Genomic DNA, 16,553 nt, shown 5'->3' on the forward strand with positions numbered 1-16,553 from the left:
TGGAGGAGTCATGGCCACTTCCCTCAGGGGATTCTTATCTGATAGAGGAGATATGACCTCTGCCCTCAGGAAGGCCCCCTGTCTCCCTGTTTGATGGGGGAGGCTCATCTCTTTCTCTCACTTAAGAAGCCCCATTTGATGGCCTCTGCCTTTGCTCCCTGCCTCCCTGGCCTGATTCATGGGGAGCTCTGGTCTACAGGCAATAGCCACAGAGAGCTGGGCAGAGTAAGGGGCTAGGCTGCTGTGGGGCAGGGCGGAAGGGAAGAAGGGGGTGCTTTAGAGGGGCTCCCGTAGCGAGTAAGGGTGACAGGAAAGGCTTCCCAGTCGAGATGCCTTTATGGAACAGTCTGACGGAAGGAGGTGCCTGGCTGTGATGAGTACCCACTGGGGATCACGGGGTGCTCCTCCAGGCTGGGAAGGGTAACTTGAGGGTCACTCAGGAGCCTGTCTCCGCGCAGGCCAAACTGCTGGAGTGGAAAGGGCCCCTGGAGACGCTCACCTTCTGCCTGTCCGTGCACAGGCCGAGTACTGCCAGCCCAGAGACCTCCGCCCTCCAAGGCCTGAGAAGCCCAGAGGAGGAGAGGAAACAGGACACGTATCAGGAACGCCTTTTCCTTTTGTTTGTAACTAACCCCCTCACTCGGGGCTGGGGAGAGCTGATTCTGCAGGGCCTGCCCTGGCCTGACTCCTGCTGCCTGCAGCCCCCAGCACTGGGTCTTCCACGGCCTCCCTCCTTCCCACACAGCCCCCCCTTGCCTCAGCTACTGCTCCTGGGCTGGTCCCTTAATTTCACCGAGACTCAGGGCTCTCATCTGTAAAATGGGGTAAGACTTCCTATCTGCCTCATAAGGAAGTTTGTGTTTTCCTTTCTTTATAGGATTTACATAATTTATTCCTTTATCCATGAGATGTGCCTGGAGTATTTCCTGTGTGCTGACCTCTGGGGTGGGCAGGGGCAGAGAGTGTAGGCGAGGAACAGGTGCGGGCAGACAGGAAGTCTGTTTGGGACTTGTGTGAGGAGTCTGGGGACATCCGAGTACACATGTCCCAAGGCTAGTGGGTATGGGGTCAGAGAGGGTCTGGCTGGAGATGGAGGTTTGGCTTACCAGCATCTGGTGGCAGCTAAAGGGGCCAGGTGGGTGGGGTCACCAAGGGAACTGCTTGCCATGGGTCCTGGGAAGGGGTGGAGGCCAGGCCCTGGAGGCCACAGGCAGCCGGGCTCTGCTCTGAAGCCTACAGACAGCTGGGCACAGGGCAGGGATCGGGGACCACTGACTGAGTCAGGGCTCCAGTGGCTAAGAGGAATGGGCCTGGGATGGGGGTCACAGGATGGTGCTCCTGGGGGGGGTGTCGAGACCTTTGCTTTGGCAAGCTGGGTGCGGGGGTGTGTGGGAAGGATGGCCTTTGGGTTGAGGAGACAGTAAATTATGGCAGGGGTGGTCAGACATCAAAAGAAGGTGGTCAGGCAGATTGGCATTCTCTTTTTGTTTTGGCTGCACCGTGTGGCATGCAGGATCTTAGTTCCCCAACCAGGGACTGAACCTATGACCCCTGCGGTGGAAGCGTGGAGTCTTAACCACTGGACCGCCAGGGAAGTCCCGGATCAGCATTCTCTTATTCTCATGATTTCAGTTAGTCTTCTGCTGGCTAGAGGGCTGCTGTGGGAGCACGTGTGTTTACGTGGTGTGTGTATGGTGTACATCGGGGGAGTTGTAGGTGAGATGTGTGTGGGGTGTGTGATGCAGGTGTGTGCATGGAGTGTGCTTAGTATTTGTGTGTGTGGTCTGTGTATGTGGTGTGTATAAGTGTAAGTGGTATATATGTGGTGTGAGATGTGAAGCATATGTGGTATGTGTGTGGTGCAAGTGTGCACGATGTGTGTGGTGTGGTATGTCGTGTGTTTTGTACATGTGTGGTGTGCGTTGTGCCTGTAGGTACATGTGTAGGGCATGTAGGGTATGTGTGGTGTGTGGTGTTTGTGGGTATGTGTCTCTGTGTGTATGCATGGTGTGTGTGTGTGTGTGTGTGTGTGAGGTGTGTAGAGTTTGTGACTGCATACAGCAGGCTGGTGCTGAGCCATTTGCCTGGGCTGGAAACTTAGAAGCATCCACCAGGCTTCTGAATTTCCCTTCTCTATTTAGGGTCACATCCAATGGTCCACTGGTAACAGCTGGCTATCCAGAAAAAAAGGGGGGGTTGGGTTGTAGTATTTGCTGCTTTCTGTGGTGTGAATTCTTCCACCAAGGATTTCACCCTACTAATGTCATGTCATTGAACGTGGAGTTGGAAAGAGATGCACAGTAGGGCACCACCTTTATAGTGAAATTTAGTAAAAAAATAGTGACAAGTTTTGAGTATGTATTCCCTTTGTTTTTTTTTTAAATGAGTGTTGATAGTTTTTTTTAAATAAATTTATTTATTTATTTTATTTTTGACTGCATTGGGTCTTCGTTGCTGCACGCAGGCTTTCTCTAGTTGTGGCGAGTGGGAGCTACTCTTCGTTGCGGTGTGCGGGCTTCTCATTGCGGTGGCTTCTCTTGTTGCGGAGCATGGGCTGTAGGCACACAGGCTTCAGTAGTTGTGGCGCTGGGCTCAGTAGTTGTGGCTTGCGGGCTCTTGAGTATGGGCTCAGTAGTTGTGGTGCATGGGCTTAGTTGCTCCACGGCATGTGGGATTTTCCTGGACCAGGGCTCACACCCATGTCCCCTGCATTGGCAGGCGGATTCTTAACCACTGCACCACCAGGGAAGCCCTCCCTTTGTTGTCTTTTTTTTTAACTTAAAAAATTTATTTATTTATTTATTTATTTTTGGCTGCGTTGGGTCTTTTTTGCTACATGAGGGCTTTCTCTAGTTGCGGCGAGTGGTGGCTACTCTTTATTGCGGTGGCTTCTCTTGTTGCGGAGCACAAACTCTAGGCATGTGGGCTTCAGTAGTTGTGGCACGAGGGCTCAGTAGTTGTGGCTCTCAGGCTCTAGAGCACAGGCTCAGTAGTTGCGGCGCATGGGCTTAGTTGCTCCATGACATGTGGGATCTTCCTGGACCAGGGGTCGAACCTGTGTTCCCTGCATTGGCAGGTGGATTCTTGACCGCTGTGCCACCAGGGAAGTCTCTCTCCCTTTGTTTTTTTTTTTTTTTTTTTTTTTTTTTTTGCTGTACGCGGGCCTCTCACTGTTGTGGCCTCTCCCGTTGCGGAGCACAGGCTCCGGACGCACAGGCTCAGCGGCCATGGCTCACGGGCCCAGCCGCTCCGCGGCATATGGGATCCTCCCAGACCGGGGCACGAACCCGTATCCCCTGCATCGGCAGGCGGACTCTCAACCACTGCGCCACCAGGGAGGCCCTCTCCCTTTGTTTTTAATATAATTTATTTAATTGTAATTTTGGATCAGGATTTCTCACCATCAGCACTGTTAACATTTGGGCTCGAGGTTTTTTGTTAGGAGCAGGGAAGGGGCAGGCCTACACATTGTGCAGGCAGCACCCGTGACCTCCGCCTACTAGATGCCAGTAGCACCCCTCCCCCAAGTCGTGATCATCCAGATGTCTCTAGACATTGCCAAGTGTCCCCCAGGGGGCTGATTTACCCCAGTAGACAGCCATTTCACCCCCAGTAGAGAGACATTGGCAATGGCTGTGTTTAGCAACTAGCTCACAAAATTCCTACAAGTGTGACAGTCAGCTCTATGAGCCTGTACAAGCCAGCTCCAGCCCATCATGTGCACTGTATCTAGCTAAATATAAGATGTGGGTTTTTCTCCCCAAAATTCTTTCTCAAGAAAGAGCCATTACTGTAGGCCATACCTTTCAATCTGGACAGAGCTCCTGACCACAGAGGGCTCTCAGCCCCTGACTGGCCCCCAGAGTGGTTGAAGCAAAGTTGGAGATGCACTGCCCTACTGATCTGTTCTTATATTTTATGAAATGTGACAATGGAGAAAAAAGTAACACTTCTGAATTAATATCTTATTTTATTATATGTTCTTCTGTATCCCTAAAAGTTTATATGTGCAAATTGGCAAAAACAAAAACAAAAAAACCACACACACACACACACACACACACACACACACACACACACACACAAGCAAGTAGAACTTTAAATAAAGTCTTCCCACTGGGAAACCCATGGCTGCCGTGTGTCTGGGGCTGCCCTGTATGTAACATGCTCCTGCTGAGGCTACACACACCCGTGTCTTATCCTGGCGGCCAGGCAGCCCACCTCTGAATCGCCTCTTGGCCCAAGTCCTATTTTTCCCATCTTCAAGCTCAGGGTTTGGCCCTTGTTTATTCATTTATTCATTCATTCAAAATATTTACTAAGGGCCTCCCTGGTGGCGCAGTGGTTGAGAGTCCGCCTGCCGATGCAGGGGATACGGGTTCGTGCCCCGGTCTGGGAGGATCCCATATGCCGCGGAGCGGCTGGGCCCGTGAGCCATGGCCGCTGGGCCTGCGCATCCGGAGCCTGTGCTCCGCAACGGGAGAGGCCACAACAGTGAGAGGCCCGCATACCGCAAAAAGAAAAAAAAAAAAATTTACTAAGCACCCACTATATACCAAGGAAGATGACTGAAGGAAGACAGGGTTCCTGCTCTCTGGAGCTTGTCAGTATTTCACTCCATGCCATCCACTGGGGAGCAGAGATGTGCAGGCTCGTGTGGATGCTATGGGGACATGGGGCAGAATAGAGGTGAGGAAGGGAGAAGTGCATGTGTGGGTGGCTATTGTGTGCCTGAAGCTAAGCTGGGCACATCATACATCGTATCATCCCACCCTCCTGCTGTGCTTCTGAGGGAGGGTTTTGTTTATTTATGGAGTATCTCTCTCTCTCCCTGCTCCAGAGTGCAGGTGTCCTGGTGACAGGGCACAGGGGCCTGTATCTTCTGGAGGTAAGAACAGTGTCAAGCCCAGAGATTGGAAAAAAAGGAAGAAAAGCAAGGAGGGGAGTAGCAAAGATGGATGGAGAGAGGGAAGGAGGAAGGGGTCAGGGCAAGGACACTTTAAGCTGAAGCAGTCAGGGAAGGCTTCTTGGATGAGTTGACATTGGGAAGGAAGGATGGGAGGGATTGCAGTGGGAGAACCGATAGAAAGGCTATTACAGAAAGAGGGACTAACAGGGCATGTCCCTGGAGATTTCTGGAATGTGAGGGTCTAAACTAGGAAGAGAATATCATAAACTGCTGTTTTCTACCCAAGACTGAGAGAGAGACAGACAGCTAAAAAAACTTGTTTTTCTCCAGTGGAGTTAATATAACCATCCCCTCCCACCTGAGGGACAGCTGGGCAAGAACTCTCCCCTGGGCGCTGGAGGGAAGGCAGAGTGTTGGCTCAGGAAATGAGGTTAATAGCAATAATAATTACAGTACCAATGATGTCCGCTTCCCTTTGTCATTCCCTACTAGGTACCAAGGCTTTATATATGCCTTCACCTATGGGGTAGATATCAACCCCACTTTCCAGATGATGGAAAGTATGCCTCAGAGAGGAAGCAAAACTCAAGGTCACACAGGACTCAAGCGGGGTCTGCTTGCTTCAGCGTCTGCACTGTTTCCTCTGCCAGCACCCTTCCCTTCCTGCCTCTCAACCCTCGAGAAGGCTAGAGAGCATTCAGGTGCAGTCTGTGGGCTCTTTGGGATCCAGCTGCCAGCCTGCTTGGTGAAATGATAGCTTTCGATTTCAGATCTCCAGTTTTGTGGGTTACTAGAAAATGGGCCAGGCTCCTTTAAGAAACTCTCCCCTCTGTCCATGGCCACCTGGTGGCTCCCCTCTTCCCTCACTCTGCACCCCCTGGAAATCTTCACATATATGGATCATGGCTAGCAAAGTGAACACATGAATGTGGACAAGAGGCTGGAGCCATTGCTGTCTGCCTAGACGCCTGTGAGAAGTCTGCAGCCCTGCAGCTTGACTTGGCCAGACCCCCATCCACCACCCCTCACCCCTCAGGCCTGTGCCCAAGGAAGCCATGCAGGATTCTGAGCAGGGATGTGACAGGAGCACCAGAAGCCTGGGGCTCTCCTCCCAGTCTGTGACTGGACACACCCCAGAGTCTCTTTGGGCCTTAGTTTCCTGGCCCGGGTGCAAGATTCTTCTCTCCCTTGGGCGTTGATTTCTCTGTCTGGGAAATAAAGCAGGCTGCACTGTGATCCCTCGTGCTCCCCAAATCTGTGAAACAGGGGTGACATCTCCTGTCTTCTTGCCTCCTGCCCCTGTCCTGGGCTGTCCTGAGAAGCAGGTGCACCAATGGTGGGTAAACAGGCAGGCAATGTTCTGACACAGGGAGGGCCGTTCAGTTCTGGCAGAGCAGCCAAGCCTGCACACAAATAACTCTGCTACCAGGGAGGGTGTGATAAGGGCTCTAGAAACCTCTTTGCTGCCACAGCTACCTGCTCCTCACACCTCCCGGCTCCCTGATGGCTGTTCTCACACCCAGGAAAGTGGGTCAGAATGTAGGGCGGGTGTACCTGAGGGTGAATGCCCCCTTGCAGGTCCCCACCCTACGCAGCTGAGCTATGACTGCTATCAGGCGCAGGGATGGGGGAAAGGTATGGGGTGACAGCGTCTCTGTGTCCAAGGTACAGTCCTGGCCATCCTCCTTCCCCCTCAGTGCCTATGGCCCCCCATTGCCTTCTGGATATGGTCTGAGGTCCTAGTCTGGCATTCAAGACCCTTTAGACCTAGCCCAGGGCCTGGGGCATGGAGGTGCTCCGTGACTATCAGGGAAGTGAGTGGACCCTTCTCTGGCCCATCCTCCTCCCTGGTGCTCCTCCCAGGCACGTGGGACATACTGCAGATTGCCGACCGTGTCCCAGACGCACAGGGGACTCAGTTGTGAGGCCCCCACCTGCCGTGCTGTCACCTCTTCCGCACCTCTGTGTGTTCTTCAAGATCCCCCTCGTTGCTACTTCCTCCCTTGAAGCCTTTCCTGACCCCCTCAGACAGAACCGCACAATCCTACCTATAAGGTAATATTGTGAGTGGTGAAAAGTGTCATCCCTGCAGCTAGACTGCCTGGGTTCCAGTATCAAGCTGAGCACCTTACTAGCTGTGTGACCTTGGGCAAATGACTTAGACTCTCTGTGCCTCAGTTTCCTCATCTGCGAAAGTGGGATAGTAGTACCTCCTCATATGTTGTTGGAGGAACAAATGAGTTAATATTTATGACACACTTAGAGCAGTAACTGGCACCTGGTTTCTCTCCTGGATGAGTTTTCTGTTGTTGATTGAGCTTAACATCTGAAGGTCTCCCCACATTCACTGTATTCATGGCATTTTTATCTAACATGAATTTTCTGATGCTCACAAAGGATTGAATTGTCACCAGTGCTCTCTCAATTCACTGGTAGTGAATCTACGTTTGTGGACAAGCTCTACAAGATGAGTTTTCTGATGCTGAGTAAGACATGTTTGGCTAAATGATTTCCCATGGGCAGCCCATTCATGGGCTTCCTCTCCTATATGAGTTTTCTGATGCTGGCTTTGAGACTTTGATTAAGTTATTCACGGTCTCTGAATCTCAGGTTTCTCCTTTGAAAAATGGGAATGTTTAGATGGCATAATATACTATCTTAATGTGTGTGAAGTTCTTAGCACAGCACCTGGATTACAGGGAAAGCTTAATGCACAGTGGCCGACGTGATTGGTGGGTTTATCTCACTTGGCTATACCGTGTTTTTTTGTCAGCAGGAACTATGAATTATTCATCTTAGTGCCTGCAGAGCCTGGCAGTGGTAGGAGTGTGTGAATGTTCACTGGGTAAGTGAATGATAAATGAGAGAGTCATTGGTCAAAGCTGAGCAGAGACAGGCTTCCCTGGTGGCGCAGTGGTTGGGAGTCCGCCTGCCGATGCAGGGGACACGGGTTCATGCCCTGGTCCGGGAGGATCCCGCATGCCGTGGAGCGGCTGGGCCCGTGAGCCATGGCCGCTGAGCCTGCGCGTCCGGAGCCTGTGCTCCGCAACGGGAGAGGCCACAACAGTGAGAGGCCCGCGTACTGCAAAAAAAAAAAAAAAAGCTGAGCAGAGACCCGTGTGGGTGTATCAGTTTTATACCTGGCTCAGCCTGATGGTGTCTGGGACCCTGCCCCTATGAAGTATTTTCTAAGCCCAGTGCCTATTGATCCTGACAGCCGAAGAGAAGCATAGATAGAAGAAGAAATCCCTGGAGTCCACTCACCCAGAGCAAAGGACCATCCCCACCATCTTTTTAAATTTCATCCATCCTCACTATTGACTAATTCTCTCTTAGGGCATTCATTCAACAGCATTCCACCTGTTTTTATTTACTGAGCACCTACTGTGGCCCAGGTACTGTACTGTGCCCCAGGGATCCAGTGTCAAAAATACAAATAAGATCTCTACTCTCATATAAGTTATGAAAGAGAAGCAGAGGGTGAGTAAACAGACTTTTACAAAGTGTGGTAAATGTTGTGACGGAGACACACTGTGTGTGGGAGTTGGGGGGCATCTAATCCAGACTTTGGGGGAGTCAGGGAAAGCTTCCTGGAGAAAGAGAGTGCTGAGCAGAAGACACAGCACGCAGTTCTAGCAGTTGACACAGCAGGCTTGGGGAAGGGTCTGAGGAATCGCAGAGATGTGGACTCTGGATTGTAAAATTGCAGTATCAGAGATTCTAGCATCAGAGGATCCGAATGACAGGATCCATATTTTCTCTACTGTGCTTACAATGTTTTTTTCACTAAGACTTGAGACATACCTTGTTAGGGAAGCCCTGGCATCTTTATGAAGTAATTTGTGCTCATTGTACAACATGGAAAAATAAGGGATATAAAGGAATGAGTGGGTGGGTGGACGGAGTTTCCTTCAACCCCTGTTAACATTTAGGCACATTTCCTTTCCTTTCATTCATTTTTTGGGGTTGTTTTTAGTTTTAGTTTTTAAAACTGAGATATCTTTTACATACCATAATATTAGCAGTTTTAGTGTTTTTTAGTATTTTCACAAGGTTGTATAACCATCACCACTATCTAGTTCCAGAATATTTTCATCACCCCATTAGCAATCACTTCCCATTTCCCCCTCCCACCAGCCCCGGGCAACCACTGATCTGCTTTCTGTTTCTATGTAGTTGCCTATTCTGGACATTTCGTATAAGTGGAATCACACAATATATGGCTTTTTGTGTCTGGCTTCTTTCACTTAATATAATACTTTCGAGGTTCATCCATGTTGTAGCATGAATCAGTGCTTCATCCCTTTTTATGGTTGGATAATATTCCATTGAATGTATATGCCACATTTAAAAAAATAGATTCATCAATTGATGGACTTTTTTTCACTTTTTGTGACGGTTATGAATAATGCCTCTATGAACATTTATGTACAAGTTTTTGTGTGGACATCGTTTTCAGTTCTCTTGGGTATCTATCTAGGAATGGAATTGCTGGGTCATATGTTAACTCTATGTTTGATGTTTAGAGGGACAGCCAGACTGTTTGCCAAAGTGACTGCACTGCTTTACATTACCACCAGCAATGTACGAGGGTTCTTGTTTCTCCACATCCTTGATAACACTTGTTATTGTTCTTCTTTTTCTTTTTTAAAATTTTATTTACTTATTTGTTTATTTTTGGCTGTGTGGGATCTTTGTTGCTGCGCGTGGGCTTTCTCTAGTTGTGGCGAATGGGGGCTACTGTTCGTTGTGGCGCGCAGGCTTCTCATTGCGGTGGCTTCTCTTGTTGCGGAGCACGGGCTCTAGGCGCATGGGCTTCAGTAGTTGTGGCTCGCAGGCTCTAGAGTGCAGGCTCAGTAGCTGTGGCACGGGCTCCAGTTGTGGCTCGCGGGCTCTAGCGCGCAGGCGCAGTAGTTGTGGTGCACGGGCTTAGTTGCTCCAGGGCATGTGAGATCTTGTGGACCACAGCTCTAACCCGTGTCCTCTGCATTGGCAGGCAGATTCTTAACCACTGCGCCACCAGGGAAGTCCCTGTCCTTCTTTTTCACTATAGCTATCGTAGTGGGTATGAAATATCTCACTGTGGCTCCCCCCACCCCGCCACACCAAGTGGCTTGTGGGATCTTAGTTCCCCGACCAGGGATTGACCCCAGGCCCTTGGCAGTGAAGGCAGAGTCCTAACCACTGGACAGCCAGGAAATTACCCTCATTGTGGCTTTAATTTGCATTTCCCTCATGACTAGTGATCTTTTCATGTGCTTATTGGCCACTTGTGTATCTTCTTTGAAGAAATGGCTATTCAAATTCATTGCTTTTTTTTTTTAATTAATTAATTTATTTAGTTTTGGCTGTGTTGGGTCTTCATTTCTGTGCGAGGGCTTTCTCTAGTTGTGGCGAGAAGGGGCCACTCTTCATCGTGGTGCGCAGGCCTCTCACTGTCGCGGCCTCTCTTGTTGCGGAGCACAAGCTCCAGACACGCAGGCTCAGTAGTTGTGGCTCACAGGCCCAGTTGCTCCGCGGCATGTGGGATCTTCCCAGACCAGGGCTCGAACCCATGTCCCCTGCATTGGCAGACAGATTCTCAACTACTGCGCCACCAGGGAAGCCCCCATTGCTTGCTTTTAATTGAGTTATTTGCCTGTTGTTGAATCGTAATAGGGTCTTTATATATCCTGGATACTAGACTCTTATTAGATACATGATTTGAAAATATTTGCTCCATTTTGTAGATTGTCTTTTTACTTTCTTGATAGTGACTTTTGAAGCTCCAAAGTTTTTAATTTTGATAAAGTGCAATTTATCTACTTCTTCCTTTAGTTGCCTGTGCTTTTGGTGTCATATCTAAGAAACCATTGCCTTATCCAAGGTCATGTAGATTTACACTTATGTTTTCTTCCAAGAGTTTTATAGTTGTAGCTCTTACATTTAGATCTTTGGTACATTTTGAGTTAATTTTTGTATATGGTGTGAGGTGGAGGGGCTCTGACTTCATTCTTTTGCATATGGATATCCAGGTGTCCAAGATTCATTTGCTGAAAAGACTATTTCCAAAGACTTGTCTTGGTTCCCTTGCTAAAAATCAATTGACCGTAAATATATGAGTTTATTTCTGGACTCTCAATTTTGTTCCATTGATCTCTATGTCTATCTTTATGCCAAGATCACACATTCTTGATTACTGTAGCTTTGTAGTAAGTTTTGAATTTGGGAAGTCTGAGTCCTCCATCTTTGTTCCTTTTTTTTTTTTCAAGATTGTTTTGGCTGTTACATTTCCATATGAATTTTATGATCAGCCTGTCAATTAATGCAAAAAATTCAGTTGCGATTTTTGATAGGGATTGCATTGAATTCATAGATCAGTTTGAGGAGTATTGCCATATTAACAACCTTGTCTTCTCCTTCTTTCTTTTGGGTATTTATTGAGTATAAAGTTGAGCTCATGCCAAAAATACTGTTTTGATTCCTGATTTATTCTGCTTAATATTCTATCATAGGCATTTCCCTGTGTTATGAAAGATACAAGCATAATTTCAATGCTATGTAGTATTATTCCATTGTTTGGCTATACTATACAAAATTATAAACTCTTGATTGTTGGATAATCTATCTAGGAGGGTACTTTGTTCTGGGTCCCTCATGATATAGGCCTCTCCCTATAGGCACAAAGGGACATTGGGAGGACTGGTGGCACACAGAAAAGCAGCAGAATCAGAAAATAGGATCCAACAGGCTGCACAGACACTGATACAGCATGTTTGTTTTAGGCATGTTCTCTAGAACAGTGGATTTTAAACAGTTAAAAATTTGCAGCATGATATTCATTTTACATTGTAACTCAGTTCATCTGAAACAAAAGTTTTACTAAATAATATTTACTTTTCCTATTAGCCAGGAGAAGCTGGTCTGCTGCAGTTACAAACAACCCCCAAATCTCAGTGGCTCAAGAGCTTTCTTTCTCTCTCATGCTACATGTCTATCATCTAGCAGGAGAGCCCTGGGATTTCGATGTCTGAAGGCTTTCCCATCCAGATCATTGCTGGTTTCAGTGATAGAGGAAAGAGGGTGTGGTAGGCAGAAGAATGGCCCCCCAACAATGTCTACGTCCTAATCCTTGGAACCTTTGAATATGTTATATCACATAGCAAAGGGGAATTATAGTTGCAGATGGAATTAAGGTTCCTAAAATCAGTTGACCTTAAAATAGGGAGCTACATGTATTCATAAGGGTCTTTAAAAGTGGAAGAGGGAGGCAGAAGAGGAGGTCAGAGCGATGCAGTGTGATAAGAGCCCAACCTGATGTTGCTGGCTTTGAAGATGAAGAGGCCTTGAGACATGGAATGTGGGTGGAAAGGGCAAGGAAACAGATTTACCCCTAGAGCCTCTGGAAAGGAACTCAGCCCTGCTAACATCTTGATTTTAACCTAGTGAGGTACATTTTGAACTTCTGAACTACAGAACTGCCAGATAATACATTTATGTTGTTTTAAGCCACTAAGTTTGTACCCTTTGTTGTAGCCTCCATAGAAGACTAATATAAACAGCATGGGGAATCATACACCAGCCCTTAAATGCTTCTGCTCGGAAGTGACATATGGCACTTCTACTCATGTTTCCTTGGCCAGAGCAAGCTGCATGGGCACGACTAACTTCATAGAACTGGAGAAATTTGATCCACCCATATGCCCAGACTTAGAGGGCAATAGAATATTGGTAAATATAGTAGTATCTACTATACCTTTGCCATCTGCACCTGATGCTTGTATCTTTTATTCTATTGCATTAAAAAAAAAACAACAACAAAGTGCTGGTGGCAAGTCTGTAAGTTGATTTCATTGTCAACTAATGGGTTGTGACCCCTGGGTTGAAAAAAACTGCTCTACAGACCCTCCTCTGCCCATGCCTGATAGACCACATGACTCACCCTAAGCCTAGCTGATTGGCCCAGGCATCGGACACCTGACCAAAACTGACCAATGAAATTCCTCTCCTGGTGATTTGGAATTGGGCCATTCAGCCAGTTAACCATGGGAAGCTGAGCAGAGGCAGAGTAGACATAGGGTCGGAGTGAGAGCCACATGCAAGCCAAAATGATGGAGGGGCAGAAAAGCCCTGAGTAAGCAGAGAGTTGGTCCACAGAGGCAATGTAGCAGCCGCACAGAGAGCAGTGCAGCCGGGAGAACATGCAGCCCCAGGGAGAGAGGTGGAGAAAGAGAGCAGCCGCCTGAGAGGCTGATGGCTTCCTCGTTCCTGGCTCCAGCCCCCGTGCGTCCTGCCTGCATATCCTTCCCGTGAGATTTTTGCCTCCTTATCATACTCTCTCCTTTTCTTGAGCTCTGCTAGGTGGGTTTCTGTTCCTTATCTCCAGAGAGTCTTAAATCAGCTAGAACACCACCAGTATTTCTTGCATGGGACCCAGCTTTGGCTCTGAGGATCAGGCTTACGGGGTACAAACGGGACTTGGGGATGAACTAAACCCAGCCATCCCACAGTCTGGAAGTTTGGCTTTTACCTCAGTTTTGTGTGTTTGTGCTTGCTCTTCAAAGTGGACAGGCAGAAGCCATCTCTGAGGTCCTGCACCAGGTGGGGGTCCCGGTGAACTGGAAGCACCCCTGCAGGGGCCTTTTTTTCTGACAGCATTGTGGTCAGGAAGCCAGTGGAGTTGTTTCAGGGACCGTTTCGCTGTGGGACAGAGTGGAAAGGACATGGGCTCTGGAGACAGGCAGCCATAATTCACCTCTTTGAGCCTCAGTTTTCTCATCTCTGAAATGGGATTGTGGAAGGATCAACAACAGTGTTCTGGGAAAAATACTGAGACATGCTGAGGGCGTACGAGCCTGGAGGGCGCCTGCAGCTGTTGTTGTCTGAGGAAGCCATCAGCGTCCAGCTTCCTGAGGAGGTGGCCCGGCGGCTGGTTGAGTTAGCAGTGGGCCATCTCCCACTGCTGAGATGGCCGTGCTTCCTGCCCCTTGTCACGCTTACTCTCCATCTCGCTTCTTCCTCACCCTTTCATTTCTCCCCCCAACTCCTGTCCTCATTTCCCTCTTTTCTGTTATTCCTGATGTTGATTAAAACACCTGCTTTAGGAAAGCAGCAGGGTTGGACAGAAAGTAACCAGCCTCTGGAGGCAGACGGACAGAACTGGGTCTGAATCCTGACTTATTAGCCTCTTGCTTGCTGTACGTTTCTGGGAAAATTACTACATCTCTTTGAACCTCGAGTTCATTGTCTGTAAAATGAGGGTTATAATGCTCATTTCACAGTGCTGTTGTGAGAAATAATTAATTGGGCACTCAACAAATGCTAGCTCCTACTTTTTAAAAATGTTAATTGCGGGCTTCCCTGGTGGCGCAGTGGTTGAGAGTCCGCCTGCCAATGCGGGGGACATGGGTTCGTGCCCCGGTCCGGAAAGATCCCACATGCCGCGGAGCGGCTGAGCCCGCGAGCCATGGCCGCTGAGCCTGCGCGTCCGGAGCCTGTGCTCCGCAACGGGAGAGGCTGCGGCAGTGAGAGGCCTGCGTACCGCAAAAAAAAAAAAAAAAAAAAAAGAAAAAAAATGTTAGTTGCTTCTTCCTTCCTTCCCTCCCTCCCTCTCTCTCTGACTATCACTACTCCCAGCTGGCCCCCCACACAAGCTTCCTGTGGCCAGGGTCCCTCTCAGGGGTCACTGGGATGGCCTCAGGCATTTGTGGCCTCTCCTTTCCATCAGACCCAGGGCTCCTGAGGGGTGGACTGAGGCTTCTGGAAGCAGCTGGGACCTCTGTGGCCTGTCACTTCTCTGGTCTCCTCTGCAGGTCTGGCCTTACCTTGGGAGCTGCCAGTTGAAACTGTGTGATCTGTATTTTTTTCTCACTTTAGCAATTATTATACCCCAGCTGACTGTGGCATCTTCACACTCCAAACACTGATAAATATTTATGAGGAGGAGAAAAACCCAGAACTCCTAGGGGAGGTGGGGGAGGGATGTGCTAGGCTCTTACTTGCCAGCCAAGCTCAGACCCATCAGTGGTCCCTTGGGCCCCAAAAGTAAAGGGTGGGAGTGATGGGGGGTGGCTACAGAGGCAGCACAGAGCCACCACCCCACTCCCCTTCTGGGAGGACCTGCTGTTGCTGGGACACTGTGGGCCTCACCCCGCCTTGCCCTGGATGCCTGCTGGACCTCCTGCCCCTCCAGGATTGGGGCTGCCTGCATCGCTCTCAGCGCATGCAGGTCTGCTCTGTTGCTCTGTGTCTGCTCCATCTCTCTCTGTTTGTGACTGTCTGTCTCTCCCTCTCTTGTCTGTTTGTTTTATCATCTCTCATTCCATCCTTTATTGTCACATCTCCAGAGCCAGCATCCCCCTCCTCTCCCTCCCTCCCTCCCCTCCCTCCTCCAATACCTTCTCTGCCTCTGGGTCTCCGTCTCTACCTTTCTTCTCTCCCTCCCAACATTGCTCTGAGCTGTTCTGGGGCTGGATGATGGGGGATAGGTGAGGGGCCTCAGGCTCCCAGACCAGCTGCAGGGAGACAGCAGAGAGAGCTGCTGGGGCCCAGGGTGTGCTCTGGAAGGCAGAGGGAGCATTTTACGGGAGTCCGGGACCATGCCTCTGCCCGACCCCACATCCGCGCTCTTCTGCGTGGCCATGGGCACATCCCCTCCTTTCCTGGCCTCAGTTCCTCAGTTGATTCCTTCACGAATTCATTCATTCACCCTCTCAACTAATATTTATTAAGTACTGGCTGCCTACCATTCATTAACACAGATTTATTAAACACCTACTAGATGTGCCGTTCTAGGTGCTTGGGACGCATCAGTGGACGAGAGAGACAAAGATCCCTGCCCTCGTGGAGATGACGTTAGCAGAGTAGACAGGCATAAATGTAATCCGAGAGTCAGCTATGTAGTGGGTTAGGAAGTGGTGAGTGCTGTGGAAAAAGGGAAAGTACAGTGAGAGGACTGGGAACACTGGGTAGGTACAGGGCGAAGCTTCATTGTATAAAGCGCGGGGCTGGGCAAGCGTATCTGTGCGGGGAGAACGTCCCAGGGAAGGGACTGTTGAGGCAGGGACCACCCTGGTGTGTTGGAGGAAAGGCAAGCAGGCTTGCGGCTGGAGGATGGGGGAGAGTAGGGGGAGGTGAAGCTGGGAGGTAAAGGGGGAGGGCAAACCACACACACAAGGCCGTGCCTCTGCGTGAGCCGGGAGGACTTTGAGCAATGAGTGGCCAGGTCTGACCTATCTTGGAAGACTCCCTCTGCCTTCTGGGTGAGGGCCAGACCGAGGGGGCTGTCAAGGGAGCCCAGGGGACCTCTAAAGGCAAGCATGGCGTCTCAGGTGGGGATGGCAGTGGAAGAGAGTGAGATCTCATCATGCCAGGCACTGTTCCGGCTCCCAGCGCTTGGATGGTGCCTGCAAGTCACTCCAGGCCCCTTGTTCTGGTCCTGCCGAGGGACAGCCTGCAGCAACCTACCCCTGGGCGGGATATGCTAACCCGGCCTTCCCGCTCTTTCTCTCCCCAGGGTGTTCAAGAAGGCGAGCCCCAATGGAAAGGTGAGTCTGTAGCAGCCGCACCCCGGCTCCTCTCTGTCCTCAAACTCTCATCCTCTCTTCCGGCATCTTTACTGCCGCGAAGGACCTGCACACCCTGTCTGAGGGAGAGACACAGCCCT

At 49.7% G+C, this 16,553-nt stretch overlaps 1 protein-coding gene across 4 annotated transcripts in view; it reads left to right on the forward strand.

The window, feature by feature from the left end:
- ARRB1 (arrestin beta 1) overlaps positions 1–16,553 on the forward strand; it is an 80,738-nt gene that overhangs the window by 37,238 nt on the left and 26,947 nt on the right. For 2 of the 4 annotated variants that reach the window (XM_082627890.1, XM_082627893.1), the window contains exons 1-2: positions 12,769–13,197; positions 16,404–16,434. In XM_082627890.1, coding sequence (XP_082484016.1) covers positions 13,142–13,197; positions 16,404–16,434 — 87 coding nt within the window. In that variant the 5' untranslated portion in view covers positions 12,769–13,141. Of the gene's footprint in view, positions 1–490; positions 825–12,768; positions 13,198–16,403; positions 16,435–16,553 lie in introns of those variants that run through there. The other 2 variants (XM_082627892.1, XM_082627891.1) reach the window with 2 other exon arrangements.

This window comes from Mesoplodon mirus (genome assembly GCF_964341445.2).
Source record: "Mesoplodon mirus genome assembly, chromosome: 7".
NCBI lineage: Eukaryota > Metazoa > Chordata > Mammalia > Artiodactyla > Ziphiidae > Mesoplodon > Mesoplodon mirus.